Source organism: Saccoglossus kowalevskii, chromosome 7 (genome assembly GCF_978046115.1).
Source record: "Saccoglossus kowalevskii chromosome 7, keSacKowa6.1, whole genome shotgun sequence".
Taxonomy (NCBI): domain Eukaryota; kingdom Metazoa; phylum Hemichordata; class Enteropneusta; family Harrimaniidae; genus Saccoglossus; species Saccoglossus kowalevskii.
In genome coordinates this window covers 33,497,908-33,516,783 of record NC_140647.1, presented here as the reverse complement: position 1 = coordinate 33,516,783, position 18,876 = coordinate 33,497,908, and the positions used below count along the sequence as shown (strand labels likewise).

General features: G+C 33.5%; 1 protein-coding gene across 6 annotated transcripts in view; it reads left to right on the top strand.

Annotated features, from left to right (window-relative positions):
• Positions 1-18,876, top strand: part of LOC100371218 (partitioning defective 3 homolog) — an 87,157-nt gene that overhangs the window by 53,575 nt on the left and 14,706 nt on the right. For 4 of the 6 annotated variants that reach the window (XM_085501481.1, XM_085501484.1, XM_085501482.1 and 1 more), the window contains exons 6-16: positions 1,691-1,860; positions 2,762-2,887; positions 3,622-3,947; positions 4,371-4,510; positions 4,642-4,803; positions 6,293-6,502; positions 6,848-7,525; positions 10,578-10,651; positions 11,799-11,901; positions 12,031-12,109; positions 15,207-15,287. In XM_085501481.1, the coding sequence (XP_085357607.1) occupies positions 1,691-1,860; positions 2,762-2,887; positions 3,622-3,947; positions 4,371-4,510; positions 4,642-4,803; positions 6,293-6,502; positions 6,848-7,525; positions 10,578-10,651; positions 11,799-11,901; positions 12,031-12,109; positions 15,207-15,287 (2,149 nt within the window). The remainder of the gene's footprint in view (positions 1-1,690; positions 1,861-2,761; positions 2,888-3,621; positions 3,948-4,370; positions 4,511-4,641; positions 4,804-6,292; positions 6,503-6,847; positions 7,526-10,577; positions 10,652-11,798; positions 11,902-12,030; positions 12,110-15,206; positions 15,288-18,876) is intronic. The other 2 variants (XM_085501485.1, XM_085501483.1) reach the window with 1 other exon arrangement.

Below are 18,876 nucleotides of genomic sequence, written 5' to 3'. Positions count from 1 at the left end.
ATCATTTTATCTTTTAATAAGTACTAATCGCTTAATTGCTTCTTTTAAAAAAAAATTCTGTGAAATCACTGATAATTTTAAAGAAGAGCTAAAAAATTCTGTAATCGGCTTAAAAGGCAATGAACTAAGAAAATTTGTCAAATAATTTATTAGTTGAATTTTATCATCTTATCTTGATTGTCCTAAGATTATTAAATCATGAAAATTTACAGCAATGAGAATAAAACACCTTTCACACACATTAAAATTTTTATTTTTAAAACAAGACAAATTTACCATTTTTTGTTAACAATTTGTGATTACAAATAATTGAATATTTCTTTGCTTTTTACCGTATAATCAAAATCTAAAAATTGATTAAAATAGAAAAAAATGTATTCTGAATAATTCAAATAGGGGCATTACTTATTTTGATGATTTAAATAGAGGTATTACTTATTTAGATGAGCTTGCATAACAAATAAAGCATATGAATAACAAATATTTATGTAAATTTACTTGTAACTGGAGTCAGAAAAACGACCTCAATAAGAAGTCTGTTTACAACTGGGTGAAGGTGATACAACCGCCAGACAAATGGATTTTCATTAGTCTTGTCGTTAATGATGTAACATACTGGCTTAACCAATCAAATACATGCTCACCTACCGGTATATTATTGTTACACATCTCATCCATATTCATTGAGCAGAAAAGATACGACTCTAGTGGCACATCTTTTAGTTCTGCATCAGTAACTTGAAGTGACTATGTCTCAACTTTCATAGCATATAGCTCTTCAGTTGATTTCAGAAATTACAGCACGTTATTGTTGGTTTAATGTACCCCAAGTATTCCTTCAGTGTGTTTGTGACAGGGTAGATCTATAATAATAAATAGAACATGTTATTAAATGTGGATCTTGCTGTACATGTACCTGAGTAACATAGTCAACTTCAGGCACCATCAAATTTCAACTTTTTTCATCAGAAACTAGAAGCAATGTCACATTTTGTCTGTTTTGTCTAAAATTAGGAAAATTACAGGAACTGTAAACAAATGTGCTCAAAGGGTTTAATAACAGGGGCATGATTCTGTGTCTTACTCATAATGATAATGAAGTGTAAATGTGTAAATGTCTGTTGTTGTCGTCATCGTTGCTGTTTTTGTTTGTCTGACTCTGAATCAGGAAATAGGAAACTACACAATTGTATGACTGGATACACTTGAATACTGATAAAACCAGAAATTATGGATAATAAGCACTTTAACATAATCATTTTTATAACTCTGATTAATAATTTTGGTCCGACTATTAGACATATATAAGGAATACATACAAAAATTGGCTAAAATTAAATATTAGTGTAACATTTGAAGACGTTTGCATTTGCGCGGCTGATCGTGAGAACCATATATTAGTAATGTACTTGACAAAATCCATTACTTAAATAACACAGTAACCAGATATGTTGTTTTCAGTATATGTAGTATTAATCATGTTTGCTGCCAAAAGTTGACAATCTAGGCTTGTGTATTTTTCTGTCAATATTTTGCTTAGATATATTGCTGTATATATTGTTTTTAACAAGTCATGTTATATTTTTCTATAAAGGACCCTGAGATTAATAAGGAAATTGTAATATTCAAGAGTTTGTCTCTGCTGATATTAAAATATTATTGAGTTATATCTATGACTATTCTTTTGTAGGACACTGACCGTCATGATCCAGTGGGTGGGGATCTTCCTGTCGGCGAGAAGAGTCCTGCTGATGGGTCGTCACAAGACTCAGATATTGACTCATTTGTTATTGAACTTCGTAATGATGGGTCACCAGTAGGTCTACATGTAGTACCATATACTGATGCAAAAGATGGGAGGTAAGTGATTGTGATTTGCAGTTCATTCTGTAGTTAATTACAAGTAATTTTCAGATGGGTAAGACTATGTAATCTGTGTCCACCAGGCGACTCTCCCTTACATGCACTCAAGCTAGGACGCACTGCTATTGAAGATTATGTAAACACTACAATTGAACATTACTATGTAAACACAACAATTGAACATTACCTAGACATTGCAATTAAATACTATATAAACACTACAATTGTCATTGTAAACATTACAATTGAACATGTAAACACTACAATTGAACACTGTAAACACTACAATTGTCAATGTAAACATTACAATTGAACATGTAAACACTACAATTGAACATGTAAACACTGCAATTGAACTCTGTAAACATTGCAATCGATCAATGTAAACACCACAATTAAACATTGTAAACATTACACATGAACACTAAACACTACAATTTAACACTGTAAACACTACAACGGAACTCTGTAAACACTACAATTGAACACTGTAAACACTGCAATTGAACTCTGTAAACATTGCAATTGATCAATGTAAACACCACAATTACACATTGTAAACACTACACATGAACACTAAACACAACAATTTAACACTGTGAACACTACAATGGAACACTGTAAACACTACAATTGAACATGTAAACACTGCAATTGAACTCTGTAAACATTACAATTGAACACTGTAAACATTGCAATTGATCAATGTAAACACCACAATTAAACATTGTAAACACCTATAATTAAACACTTTGTGACAACTATTGTTAATTTATAAGGTAACAAACAAACACTGAAAATTACAATTGAACACTATCTGAACACTACAACTACACTACTCTGGTGAATACTGTTCAAGAAGTACATATAACATTTCAATTCATGATTTTTATTTTAGGGAACTTGGGATGTTAGTACGTGGGGTAGAGGAGGGTAGTAAAGCATCGACTGATGGGAGAATATTGGTTAACGATCGAATTATAGAAATTAATAATTTAACATTATCAGATGTTACGTTTGAAAGGTAATTATATTCTAAGCTTTCACAACTGATTAATTGTAAAGATGAAGAATTTCAAATAAAGATTATTTGGTTTATATTATTTTCTGCTGGCCTATTTAAATACTGAGAATGCCCTCGTGAACCACAATTCAGATACCCCCTCCCCTCCCAAGTATAGTCAGCTTTCACTCCAATTCTATGAATGCTCAACTGAATAATCAATTTGCTACAATTTGTGCAGGAGCTGATGTTGAATTTCTATGAGTGATGTCGTAGGCGAGTTAAATTCATGGATCTTTATTTTATTCAACTATGCTTATGAATTAAATCAAACCATTCTGGTGAGGTGAATGGTTTTCAAAATCTGCAGATATATACCCTTCTTAGCAATATTTTTTTTTTTCCTAGCAATAAATTTCCAATAATCGTTGCTATAAATTGCTGTCATTGCACCACCCGAGTAATTGTGTTGTTTTCCTGTCTGATAAAAATAATACTGTCACACAATTTGGTTTTCTCTGCATACTGTTGTGAATGATATGCACCATGGTCATGTGATCAATATTCAGTACAATATGAAGTATAATAGCGGTTTTCCCGATGATGACATATTGTTTATACGGCTTGAAATCTACAGACATATCAAGAAGAACCTTTTACATCATTATGCAAATTATAGAATAGTTAGTGCTGTTTAAGTTACAAATCTTCACTTCCCTTGATGAGTATTGTTTCTTAATTGCCCTTCATGTTAGAGCACAAGACATTTTCCGGAAAGCCATGACGACTTTTCCGTATGTAAGACTTCGCATAGAGAGAGACAAACACCCCTCACGCCAGATATCGGAAGAAGATAATGTACACCACAATTGGAATGTTGATGTAATGTCAGAAAAACCAACGCCAAAATACCCGCATCTTGAGCTTCCAGATGTTGCAAAGGATGCTGGGACACCATCCAGTAAAAAAGCACCTCCAGCTGTTCCTCTTAGGTCACCAAATACAGTATTAAGCACACCGATCAAAGACAGGACTAATGTGCGGAAAATTGGTAAAAAGCTACACATTCAACTTACTAAAGGTAACGCATATTGTTATACTGAATGAGTGAGTGTTAGTGAACAATGTGAGTGAATGAGTGGGTGAGTGAGTGAACAATGTGAGTGAGTGAGTGAGTGAACAATGTGAGTGAGTGAGTGAGTGGGTGAGTGAGTGAACAATATGAGTGAGTGAGTGAGTGAATGAGTGAGTGAGTGAGTGAGTGAGTGAGCGAGCGAGCGAGCGAGCGAGCGAGTGAGTGAGTGAGTGAGTGAGTGAGTGAGTGAAATACATGGCAAGGTGTAAATACTATCTTATAGGTTGAATCAATAACAGTAAATAGCAATAATAAATAATATAATAAAAAAAAATTAGTTGAATAGATATTGAGTGAAGGAGTGAGTGAGTGTGTGAACAAGTAAAACAAATTAGTCACCAATTTTAGTGTATATCTGATGTCTTATAGGTCCACAAGGTCTTGGCTTCAGCATTACGACACGAGATAACCCAACCGGAGGAAAAAACCCAATTTATATAAAAAACATACTGCCAAAAGGAGCCGCTATTAATGATGGAAGACTTAAATCTGGAGATAGACTTCTTGAGGTCAGAGTTTAAAACTATTAAGACCCATATTTCAAACATCTTATTCTATTTATATTCAGTATTTCAAGTTAGTCTTATAATAATAACTCATTAGACCAAATGTAGTAAAATAAATGTGTTTTGTCGGACAGGTGAATGGGAACGAAATGACAGGTAAATCACAGGCAGACGCTGTGTCAATACTACGCAGTACAAAACTAGGAAGTGATGTTGTACTTGTCATATCACGCCAAGAAGCAGTTGGGAATAAGTTACCACGGCAATTGGTAAGAGATGTCCCAGAAGTACCACAGGTTAATGATGTTTCCACCTAATATTTGTCTTCTTGTGTATCGTGTATCCCTCTTAATTCTCCCCAAAGTATTACTTTTTTTCTTGTTTCTCTTGGATAATTATCTCACTATATTTATATATATACCTTTGGACTTCCTAATCAAACATCTCACTTTTACAATATCCTGCCTCCATTGGTGGATTCTTCACGTTTCTGATGGTTAGTGATTAGGTGGATACCAGGTGTTAATTTGCATGTTTTCTGGGATTGGCTACTTGCATGGAATGACTTCCTTGACCTTTAAATGTACTCACCTGTCTATTGTCTTATTTATTTATTTCTAGGTGCATTCAGTAATATACATCATTTCAAAACACATTTGTCATGCCACAAGTGAATGTACATGTATAGCGTTTTTCACTGAAAAGGTTGCAATCAATGCTGACAACCCAATTCAGAAATATGTTTCTTACTGGATGTATTTCAGTTACACACACTCTTCAAATATAAATAGCCCACATTGAGATGCTTTGTGATTAGGAATGTAACTAACTAACTAACATATCAGATGACCATATATGGTCATATGACCTCATCAATAAGCATAACTGTCAAATCTCAAAAACTGTTACAGATAGTGGTGCAATGTTATTATTAAATGCATTTTCAGATATAACTCTGAAAATCTGTTCCTACTTAAAATAAATAATCATAATATGAAATTTAGTGAATTATTTGTCCTGAATGTTGGTAATACATTTGTTGTGTATAATTTAGATCAAATTGAAATTAAGAAATTACTCAGCAGAGAAAAAACAGAAAATGTGACAATTGTAGATGCTTGTGACAATTGTAGATGCTTGTGACAAAAACTTATTGTTTGAATCTAGTGGTACACATTGTACAAAGGTTTTCATAATTTCAAGATCATAAAATTATTAAGGATATACCAAATAAGGACATTGACATACCAAATAAAGATTCTGACATACCAAATAAGGACTTTTATGTACCAAATAAGGACATATTGAATAATGAATCTGTTCTATAAATTCATAGACACTAGAACACTGGTGATAAAATCTACTTCCATTCTGATAATGCTTCACATAGACACTAGAGGGCGCTATGCAATTGCCCCACAGCTCACAATAAATGTTGATGTATAATCTAACATGTAGACAATTCAAAAACACAAATAAAAAAGAAAATCATTTTTATTGCACTTAGATTATTCTATGCAAAGAAATGTTAACCTGCCTATTGACTTATGTTATAGTTTTTAAACAAGCATTGATATTTAAATACTCATGACACAAACTGATTTAACTTTTCCTCACTATCATGACTGTTACTAATTTAATAACAATTAATGGATTTAATTTATTCCTATCAGTTGAACTAATCTAACTAATTTGAACTTAAAATGACTAACTTAACTTAACCTAACCTAACTTTAACATTAACTGTAACATAATTGTTATGTGATGATTCTTCTTATTATCTAGCCAATTGAACACCAAGAGGAAATAACACCAACTAAAACAAAGGAAATCTTGACCTTTGACATTCCATTGAATGAGACTGGATCTGCTGGATTGGGTTTGAGTGTGAAAGGCAAAACAACAGGCAATGGAAAAGAGGGTGAAAAAGTGCCAGGATCCAAGGATCTTGGAATCTTTATCAAATCGGTTATTCATGGAGGAGCAGCTTCAAAGGTAAATTAAGTTTGTCATAATATCTTGTATGTCTGTATATGTTTTTTGGTACTTTTAGTTATTTTTTTACAAAAAAATTAATTGATTATTTTTTGTTGACTTAAATCTGAATGCATATGTAGTATTTGTTGCATTAGACGCACATATCTAATAGAAATGTTTATACACCAATAATTGTATACTCAATCATTTGAATCTTTGTCATTCACGTGCAAATACGGTAATTGTTTAAAACATCTTGGAAACAAAATATATGGATGCATATTTTGAGATGCAGTTGATGATTTCATTTGCCATTCCTTTAGTGTATTTTTATATATTACTAATTATGTTTCTGGTTGACAGGATGGAAGGTTACGTCCCAATGATCAGTTATTGTACATCAACGATGAAAGTTTGCTTGGTCTTGCAAACAGTGATGCTATGGAAATGCTCCGCAAATCAATGTCAAGTGAAAAATCACCAAGGTCAACAATAAAACTATTAATAGCCCGACGATCCGATGCATCATTACCAACAAGTCCTCTTAGTCCAAGTACAATTGGATTTAAAATGCATTCCCAGGATTCACTGCATGGATCAAATGACCAAGCAATTGATATTGGACTCTCAGTTAGCCGATCAGAAGATAGTCTTAATCGACACACGCCATCATCGCACATTTCAGCAGCATCAGCATCAGCATCGGAAACTAGTGAAAACTCGGACAATACAGTATTGTACAATCCACCGAAAGAACTTGAATTTGAATACGATCAGGTGCCAGAGTCGTTACAACATCCTTCATTACGGAGGTTAAAAAACTTGGAAGGAAAAAACTTGGCTAGGAACAATTCATATAACCTTGCCATGGGACCTGCCAGCAACCCACCCAAATTTACAACAGACTTGGAAACTGTGGATGGGTCTAAGGTAGGAAGTGCTGGTACAATTACAACACATTCCAGTACTGGGATTGTAGCTCCAACTCTGCCAATGGGAAATACAGAAACTGTCATCATTGAAGATACGGATACAGAACAGGTAATTATCACTAAACTTGACTGTCACATATGATAAATATACATAAATTTTCTTATAAGGAATGTCAATCAGCTGCGTTGTGTCATTATTATGGTGAATATATACATTTTTGTGAAAAACAAATTAATTATTTGACTCTTTGAGCACCACAGTCATCTTTTGACACCATCTACAAAGTGATTTTGTATAGCCTAGACATGACATTTTGATCAAAAACTAAAAGCAATATCTTAATCTGTCTGTATGGTCCAAAATGTGAAATGTGAAAATATTTGGACTGAATATATATATATATACATGTATATATATATGGCTCTCAAAAGATTAAACGCATTCAGTGTTGTAATTATTATTGTTGATCTGAAAGTGCCAAAGTTTTAATTTATGTTCAAATTTTGTGTAACCAGAAAATGTATTTTGTACTCGGACATGTCGTGTCTGTCTGGTTAAAGAGAGAGTTGTAGTTTAGGTTTAGTGTGTAAGGAATGTGTACTCATCAATGCCTTTTATAGGTCAAAGAATTACGAAAAAATGTTTGACTTGAAAAATAATCACATTTTAAAAACTGCGTTAACCAGGGTATATTTCCTATCTGTTACTATACCCTTTTAGCTCGTTCGTATATGTTGAATATTTACAGTCACCAGTTACTTGAATGGCGCCCTCTTTAGTTGACTTTAGTTTCAAATATTGTTTACATTAGCATTGTGTTGTTTTGATTTCTAGTGACATTGCATTCTTTTAATTCTGTGAATACTGTAAAAGCATTAATTTTCACAGTATTTAGTGTCACTAATTTAATATTCTGTGAATACTGTAAAAGCATTAATTTTCACAGTATTTAGTGTCACTAATTTAATTCTGTGAATACTGTAAAAGCATTAATTTTCACAGTATTTAGTGTCACTAATTTAATATTCTGTGAATACTGTAAAAGCATTAATTTTCACAGTATTTAGTGTCACTAATTTAATATTATGTGAATACTATAAAAGCATTAATTTTCACAGTATTTAGTGTCACTAATTTAATATTCTGTGAATACTGTAAAAGCATTAATTTTCACAGTATTAGTGTCACTAATTTAATTCTGTGAATACTGTAAAAGCATTAATTTTCACAGTATTTAGTGTCACTAATTTAATATTCTGTGAATACTGTAAAAGCATTAATTTTCACAGTATTTAGTGTCACTAATTTAATATTCTGTGAATACTGTAAAAGCATTAATTTTCACAGTATTTAGTGTCACTAATTTAATATTCTGTGAATACTGTAAAAGCATTAATTTTCAAAGTATTTAGTGTCACTAATTTAATATTTTGTGCAATTTCACTGATTTTTTAGCTCCGCTGTCAACTTTGTCGAGCGGAGTTTATCATATGAGTGATTGTCCGTCGTCGTCCTTCGTCGTCGTCCGTGTCAATGTTTTATTTTTTCGACTTCTTCTTGAAAACTACAAGCCTGAATGCTTTGATACTTGGTGTATATGTACCTTGGGTAGACCTCTCTTAGGTTTATTCATTTCATGTTGATATCTTCAATTCTCTAATTTTGGTGAATATTTTTGTCATTTTTGGTAAAAAGTGATATTTTCGACTTCTTGTAAAAAAATGCAAGTGCAATTGCTTTGATATTACATATATAGGTACTACAGGTGGACCTCTCTCAGATTTGTTCATTTTGTAATGATATCTTTAATTCTCTAATTTTGGTGAATATTTTTATTATTTTTGGTAAAAAGTGATATTTTCGACTTCTTGTTAAAAAATGCAAGTGCAATTGCTTTGATATTACATATATAGGTACTACATGTGGACCTATCTCAGATTTGTTCATTTTGTAATGATATCTTTAATTCTCTAATTTTTGTGAATATTTTTATTACTTTTTGGTAAAAAGTGATATTTTCGACTTCTTGTTAAAAAATGCAAGTGCAATTGCTTTGATATTACATATATAGGTACTACATGTGGACCTCTCTCAGATTTGTTCATTTTGTGATGATGTCTTCAATTCTCTAATTTTCGGGAATATTTTTGTAATTTTTGGTAAAAAGTGATATTTTCGACTTCTTGTTAAAAACCAATAGTCAAATTGCTTTGATACTACATATATAGGTACTACATGTGGACCTCTCTCAGATTTGTTCATTTCGTGATGATATCTTCAATTCTCTAATTTTGGTGAATATTTTTGTAATTTTTGGTAAAAAGTGATATTTTCGACTTCTTGTTAAAAACCACAAGTCCGATTGCTTTGATATTACATATATAGGTACTACATGTGGACCTCTCTCAGATTTGTTCATTTTGTGATGATGTCTTCAATTCTCTAATTTTGGTGAATATTTTTGTAATTTTTGGTAAAAAGTGATATTTTCGACTTCTTGTTAAAAACCAATAGTTCAATTGCTTTGATATTACATATTTAGATACTACATGTAGACCTTTCTCAGATTTGTTCATTTCGTGATGATATCTTCGATTCTTTAATTTTGGTGAATATTTTTGTAATATTTGGTAAAAAGTGATATTTTTGACTTCTTGTTAAAAACCAAAAGTTCAATTGCTTTGATATTACACATATAGATACTACATGTAGACCTTTCTCAGATTTGTTCATTTCGTGATGATATCTTCAATTCTCTAATTTTGGTAAATATTTTGGTCATTTTTGATAGAAAGTGATATTTTCGACTTCTTGTTAAAAACTGTAAGTCTGATTGCTTTGATACTATACATATTGTTCATTTTCTAATGATGTCTTCAGTTCTTTAATTGAAATGTGCATTGCTAACAGCGGAGCTAACTCAGCCGATAGGCTGCTTGTTTATTGAAACAATGAGTTCTATTGTATTAATTTATTGGATTTCACTTACGAGTGAAAACTTTAAAATTAAAATCCAGTGAATAATTAATTTGTTGGTAGTACATATATGGTATTTTCTAATTGTTAAATTTGATTTTTGTTTTCATGTCATTGAGGGTGATTATGACATGTTTAGTCAAAATGCTGTAATATTGACACTAATATGTTTGTGTACGAATAGGACGGTGTTGCAGCTGAGACGTCAATTAATGCACCTTCTTCTTCGCAGTGGTTAAAAGAAAATGGAGACCAAAAGTAAGTGCATGCTCTTGCATTGATGGAAATGTTTTAGTCTTTGAACAAATTTAGTGTGGTGTGGTGTACATCTGAGACTATTAAGAGCTTGTCACACAGGGGTTTGGGGACACCCTAAGTTATTGGAAACTCAATCACAACCAAATTAAGAAAATAAATAATGTAATAGTCATGGAAAGTACTCATATAAAATTAATATGTTCATTTTTTACTTGTGTGTGAAGGACACAATGAGAGTCTTTGCAGTTAGTGTATCAGCCTGTCTGTTCCGATGATATCTCAAGAATCACTTGTGAATATTAATTGCCTAATTGTATCATTAGCATTTTCACTTGTTTCTCATGTACAATTAAATAGATTTCAATGAAACTTGGTATACAGTGCTCTGAGATAATGCACATACATTTGTACCTGATCATTTTTTGTTGCAATCTGTGCATATTAATTATATAATTTGAATATTATTAAACTTTTCATCTGTTTCTTAACCACCCAATAGATTACAATTGGTACATAGTTGCTCTGGAATAATATGCAGATCCGATTAATTTTTGCATGCAATCTGTGCATATAAATTGCCTATTTTGCATACTAATTAGCTGATTTCAAGCTTGTTCACTTGTACAAAATTTTGTACACGCAAATCTAATCACTTTGGGGTAGAATTTAAAATCATAAATAACCTCATTAATATGCATATCAGTATTATCAAGGTCACCAAGCTTTTGGATCATGTCATTGCTGCTTGGAGCGTGTAGGTGTGAATGGTTTATTGAATATGTTCCTATGCAACCTGAAGCCTGACATGTGCACATCATGTCAGGGATATCTTTGTTTCTGATGATTGGCAGCTTATTCAGGAGTGAGCTATTGTCTTTCAGTATGAATTTCTTTGTCTAGTTTTCTTTTCAAAGCAAATAAAACAATGATGTATACTTTGCATAAAATTAATATAATTTATTGCTTGTAGATGAAATTTTAATCTAAAATTGGTTCAGTGAAAGACAAAAACATTCATTTTAATGGAAACATCATTGAGTCTTATTAATTTGATGGTTTTGTACATTTAGTGATATATAGATGATAACAATGACATCACCATGGTTACAATGACTGGTTATATTTAGTACTAATTGTTTGTTTGTAGGAGTTCTGAAGATGATGGAGCAGCTTTCTTCCAAAGAGAAGGGTTTGGACGGCAGAGTATTTCTGAAAAACATAAAGGTTCTGCAACAATAGATGCAAAACAGGTATGAAAATGTGCTCATTGTTGGTGTTATTTTATTGTCAAATCTGAGGTAATGGAATGTGTAGAGATTGTCACTGACGTCAAATACAAATGCAACAAAAATAAATCATTTATTTGATTTTTCTTCTAGACGGATTGGTACGCCAAACATCGTAAACATCCACCGGAGACTGATGAGACAGCATCAGATGATTCGTCACAAGCTAATTGTAAGTATATCATGTGACCTTCTCAGAAAAATAAATAAATCGCTTTAATTTTGTGCAAGAAAAATTTTCTAAAAGATATTATAGCAGTCAAGTTGTCATCTGAATACTTAACCTTTCCGCCACCAGACACAGCCACAATTTTTCTGCACTTTTTTCTGATATTCTTCAAAATTTCTAGAAATGAACACTAATTTTGGAGCCAACAGACAAAATTTTAGTTACTTTTCAGTTTTTACTCAAAAAATGTGTCTGTTTTTGTCCCAATCATCTGAAGAAAATGCAGGCTGTAAACAGAACTATTTTGTGAAATTGTGATAAAAAGTGGGAACCGGTGGTGAAAAGGTTAATGCAGGGAGACACTTTGGTCTTTGGTAAATGCTTTAAAACTATGAAACATTTCTACAGTAACTGGTTTACAGAATGTGGTATCTGTTTCCCCACTAGAGGGCACTTTCCTGAACCATGATGGTTAATAAGAAATTTAGCTCATTGTTATATGGCAACCTATTTTTCTGTAACCATCATCCTTTATCTACTTGTCTCTTCTCTGTGATACCAATGACCAGAATTAATTAGTTACCATTAGTTACCATTAGTTTATTTACTTACTGTCCATATTTACTTGAAAATCATTGTATTTAGGTATTTGATGTCGCTGTACAATGCGCTGTTGACACGCTTAATAATAAATAATAGCCCATTCACATTTAAGCTTATCACCCCTCACTTCATGAATGGAACAGTCCACTTGTATTCCACCTAATACCTAGTTAGCCGTGGGTCCTAATTTCTGTGATGACGATACCCCTGCGTAATCAACATTGATTTAAAACAGCTGGTGCCCTAATAGTTGACTGAGTTTTATCGTTTCTACCTGCTCTGATATTGTCTTCGGATATGGGTGCCAATTATCTATCATTACGGCATTTATATTTTATCAAGAGACTGTCAGGAGGAGTTCAGTGTGTTGTGTATTATACTTCATGTAAGACATTTCTATTATCTTTGCTCATATCAGTAGTAGTTGTTTCACCTTTCAATTAATTTTAACCTATAGTTGCTTTTTTTCAGGATAATTTTGTTGTAAACTATTTTTGATGTTTTCCCCTAGCTGTCATATATGTGCGATTTTTTTTTTATATTTTCTGTTATTTTTACTTGTAGGTTTTTGTTTTCTGTCAGAGCCCTCCTACAATTTAAATTGCATTTCTCAAAAATCGCAGAACCACTTTTTGCCTTTTTTTTATGCTCGGACTTTGTACCAAAATCAAAGTTTTTGAAATATACCATGTATGCATGTTGATTCTGTGAAAGGTAGCAATAGTTTAATGTGGTGTTTCAAGAGTAAATGGAAGGAAAATTTGTATTTTTTTGTTCCATTTATCAGTCTGGCTTCATGCAGGTAATTTTTTCCAGAGGTAACCCTTCTAAAGGGTTGAATTAGTCTTTTGCTGTGCCTGGAAACGATAGGATCTTTTTCAGATTAATGATGTCATAATTGTATCTGTCAAGTGCTGTCTCATCTGTTATAATTGGTTGTTAAAAACATAAATAACCATAGGATTATAAAGGTGTAAAACAAAAGGTCTGACATGATTGCCAACAACTGTTAAGTTATTGCTATGGTGTAAAACTGAACAGATTATTAATGTCATGTTGGGCACGCTTCCTGCATGAAATTTTAAACACCTGCCTTCCAGTAATTTTAATCTTTTCTTGTGTTCTCTGGCCTTGATTTTTCATTTAACTGGATTGATTGACTTGTATTGCTGAATCACTGATGTAAGGTGTAATGTTTCACACAATGCTTAAAACCATTAATCAGATTGCTGTCATGGATACCATGTAGATGCCTAGAAAGTGGTTCTGTCAGATGATTTCATTTTATTGACAGTAACTGATATTTTCTATTTGTTGTTCCTTCATATTCATTGTTATTTTTCTAATATGAGTTTAAGAATTGACTTTGTCGAGCGGAGCGTTCATTGTCGTCCGTGTCAATGTTTTACTTTTTTGACTTCTTCTTGAAAACTACAAGCCTCAATGCTTATTGATACTTGGTGTATATGTACCTTGGGTAGACCTCTCTTACATTTGTTCATTTCATGATATCTTCAATTCTCTAATTTTGGTGAATATTTTTGTCATTTTTGGTGAAAAGTAATATTTTCAACTTCTTGTTAAAAACCACAAGTCTAATTGCTTTGATATTACATATATAGGTACTACATGTGGACCACTCTCAGATTTGTTCATTTCATAATGATATCTTCTATTCTTTAATTTTGATGAATATTTTTGTCATTTTTGGTGAAAAGTGATATTTTTGAATTTTTGTTGAAAACAGCAAGTTCGATTGCTTTGATACTATGCATATTGTTCATTTTCTAATGATATCTTCTGTTCTTTAATTGCAATGTGCATTGCTGCTTGTTTATGAAATCTTTTTATTTTTTGGATACTATATTTATTAATTTATAATCTGGGTGTACTGTATTTTTCACAAACATGGATATTATGGGATATAAATTGAGTTTGAGTAAATATGTTGGGTTACCGGTATGCATGTGCAATTCATGATGCAACGATATGGTCCAAAATACATGACTGTTTGTTTTTATCGATCATCAAATGATGACTTACATTTAAATACCAAGTTGCGACTAGAATTTTCACAATTTTATAATTCACAGGCATACAGGAATAAACTTCACAAATGTGATTTTTTCTTTTGAAAATTTATTTTCTCATGGAAAGTAATGTTTCACAATATATGTATACTTTGTATACATATTGTGTGCAAACATAAATATAGTTTAGATTATTCTCAATATACCTGTACTGTTTTACATATTCATTATTCCTGGCATGTGTGTTAATTCAAAGATAGGCTTTCCGCAATAAATAAATAAATAAATACATCATATCACTGTTACTGATAATGTAATCATATCAACACTTTTATGTGTAAAATTTGGAATTACTGATACTTGTATTATGTTTTGTTTGCTATGAATGGTGATGTTCTGATTGAAGGTATTTTTAGTCTCTTGTGTCTGTATATTTGCAAGTTTAATTTGTTTTTGCTTAATTTTAGCGTCTGATGCGATTCCACCTTCAGGTCCATTGGTTCGTGCTAATTCAGCTGACTCTCTTCTCAAGAACAGTATCACTGATGGTAAGTATACAAGTCTGGAATGAATGGGATACAGTATTGTAGTGAAGGGAAGGGTAGAGTGGATGGGATACAGTATTGTAGTGAAGGGAAGGGAAGGATGGATGGGTTACAGTATTGTAGTGAAGGGAAGGGAAGGGGAGGGTGGGTGGGTTACAGTATTGTAGTGAAGGGAAAGGAAGGGTGGATGGGTTACAGTATTGTAGTGAAGGGAAAGGAAGGGTGGATGGGTTACAGTATTGTAGTGAAGGGAAGGGAAGGGTGGATGGGTTACAGTATTGTAGTGAAGGGAAAGGAAAGGTGGATGGGTTACAGTATTGTAGTGAAGGGAAGGGTGATGTGAAGCCTGACTGGACTAGTGTATCGCAGTATAGTATAGGGTAGGGTAGGGTGGATGGGATACAGTATTGTAGTGAAAGGAAGGGTGATGTGAAGCCTGACTGGACTAGTGTAATGTAGTATAGGTTAGGGTAGGGTAGAGTAGATGGGATACAGTATTGTAGTGAAGGGAAGGGGAGGGTGGGTGGGTTACAGTATTGTAGTGAAGGGAAAGGAAGGGTGGATGGGTTACAGTATTGTAGTGAAGGGAAGGGAAGGGAAGGGTGGATGGGTTACAGTATTGTAGTGAAGGGAAAGGAAAGGTGGATGGGTTACAGTATTGTAGTGAAGGGAAGGGTGATGTGAAGCCTGACTGGACTAGTGTATCGTAGTATAGTATAGGGTAGGGTAGGGTAGGGTAGGGTAGGGTGGATGGGATACAGTATTGTAGTGAAAGGAAGGGTGATGTGAAGCCTGACTGGACTAGTGTAATGTAGTATAGGGTAGGGTAGGGTAGGGTAGGGTAGGGTAGGGTAGGGTAGGGTGGATGGGATACAGTATTGTAGTGAAGGGAAGGGTGATGTGAAGCCTGACTGGACTTGTGTATCGTAGTATAGGTTAGGGTAGGGTAGAGTGGATGGGAAACAGTATTGTAGTGAAGGGAAGGGTGATGTGAAGCCTAACTGGACTAGTGTATCGTAGTATAGGTTAGGGTAGGGTAGAGTGGATGGGATACAGTATTGTAGTGAAGGGGAGGGTGGGTGGGTTACAGTATTGTAGTGAAGGGAAAGGAAGGGTGGATGGGTTACAGTATTGTAGTGAAGGGAAGGGTAGGGTGGGTGGGTTACAGTATTGTAGTGAAGGGAAGGGCGATGTGAAGCCTGACTGGACTAGTGTGTCATAGTATAGGTTAGGGTAGGGTAGAGTGGATGGGATACAGTATTGTAGTGAAGGGAAGGGGAGGGTGGGTGGGTTACAGTATTGTAGTGAAGGGAAAGGAAGGGTGGATGGGTTACAGTATTGTAGTAAAGGGAAGGGGAGGGTGGGTGGGTTACAGTATTGTAGTGAAGGGAAGGGTGATGTGAAGCCTGACTGGACTAGTGTATCGTAGTATAGGGTAGGGTAGGGTAAGGTAGGGTGGTTGGGATAATTTATTTTGCGGTAGAGTGATGTGTTATGTGTGAAGTCTGTCTGGGACAAGGTGGATGGGATAGTGTAGCTCCATCTGACAAAAATGCGTAAAAATTCTGACTTTTATTCAGTGACCTCATTTAATTTACATAGGTCACTAAGCTTAATGGTTTATTCTGTTAAATAATTGGTTGAAAGCTGCTACTAAATGCACACAATTGTATTGTGAAAACCGACTCCATGCACTATCAACAATATCATTCTATATTAGTATTGGTATCACCACCGTAAGGACACTACAACTATGAATAGGATTTGTGTTTAAACCTTGCCTTTCACTGGAGCTAATATTCAATACTCCATGTGGGTCACCGCCATATGGCGTACTTATTATACATATTTATTTGGGTAGAGTATTGATTTGAGTTTGTTGTATCAGCGGTTAGCGTAATGTGGAATCAGTATCTGAGGGTTGGTATGTAATACTATCTTCATATTTCATAGTGATATAAAATGTTGTCCGTGAAAACAACAAGTGTGTTTTTCTAATGTACTTTGCTCAGTCGTGGCTTGTTTGTGATTATTATGTGACGATGAATATGTCAGCTGTCGCCAGTCACTGTGTTGCAATTCACTCGTCCATTTCAATAGAATTATTAGTGTTTTTTTCTGCTAGAGGTCATGTGACAATGTTACTGTCACAAACCACTATTATGTTTTATTGTTTGTAATATCCACTCTGCCATGAACTGAAATTGCTGTTTTTAGAGCCATGAAATAGTACAGTATTTGTGTCAGATATGTCTTTATCTCCAATAACAGGCTTCAAAGTGTTATAATTTTGTTGTTAATTAGTAGTTTGTGTTTCTTGATTAACAGTTGATAATTTCACTTTCATCTAATGATGCATTTTCATTTATTTTATGTTGAGTAATGTTTCCATATTATTCCTTGTCTCCTGAATATTGGGGTTCTTCTGAAAGTGCATAATACTGCTCTGATAGCTTTCACATATTTATGTGAATATAGCAAATATATAATAATAGGGCATTATTTTATATATTATATGGCAATATGACATTTGAAAACTCTCCTTGATACGAATGCTTAGCTAGCAGTGAAGTACTATTCAGTAAAAACTTCCTATCAAGACCACAGCATACTACATGAAAGCCAGGAAATTGCTACTTACAAATCATTGTTATAATGACTGTACAGTGAATGTGCGGGTGTAATTGCCCTAATACTAATATCAGTGGCAATTGGGGTTTAACCACCCAAATACTAATGTTGGTGACTGTACACTGATTATATAGGTGTAATTACCCCACAACTGAACAGACTGTATCAATAGTGTATGCTTGTAATTGCCTTGATACTAATATCAGTGACTATACACTGACTGTACAGATGTAATGGCCTTACAACTGAATGTCTGACTACATCTACTGCATGGGTGTAATTGTCTATATCTAATCACAGTGACTACACCAATAGGACATTCACTGTGAGATCCCTGGGTGTAATCAAATGTAAAAACAAAACAAACAAAGGTCAAAGCATTATATTGACGTCAAAAACTTTGTGTGAAATTCAGCAACAACAAAACTATTTTTGTGGCATTGCAATGTTTAAAATTTGCTTTTCACATTTCATTTCATGTGGTTCTTAGGAATTATGACTGGGAGAAGGAATGGGGGTGGAGGTAGAATAGTTACAGCACCTACTGCTATTACTGTCAGACATACCTCATTTTAGGGCAAGGGAAATAAGTTTCCATTGTATTACTAAATCAGTTTACAAATAATTTAGGAAACACATTTTTCTGACAGTGTATCATATTCGTATTGCATCCACATTGTCTGGTTGCCTTAGCAACTACTTATTGGTAGACCTCTTCAATCACTGAAAACATCTCTTTTGTGCTTAGTCTGAAAGTTTTCCCACCAAAATGATGTCTTTAATGGAACTCATCTTGTTGCCTTGTATAAAAATAACCTTGTTTCCATGGCAATAATTTAATCTGCTTTGTTTGCCCAAGAGACAAACATTCTATGAGTCAGACAAGTGCGAACTTTTGTAGCAGTGCACATTTCATTACGATCGGTGTTCATCTGCACGAATACCCTTGATTATATCGGCC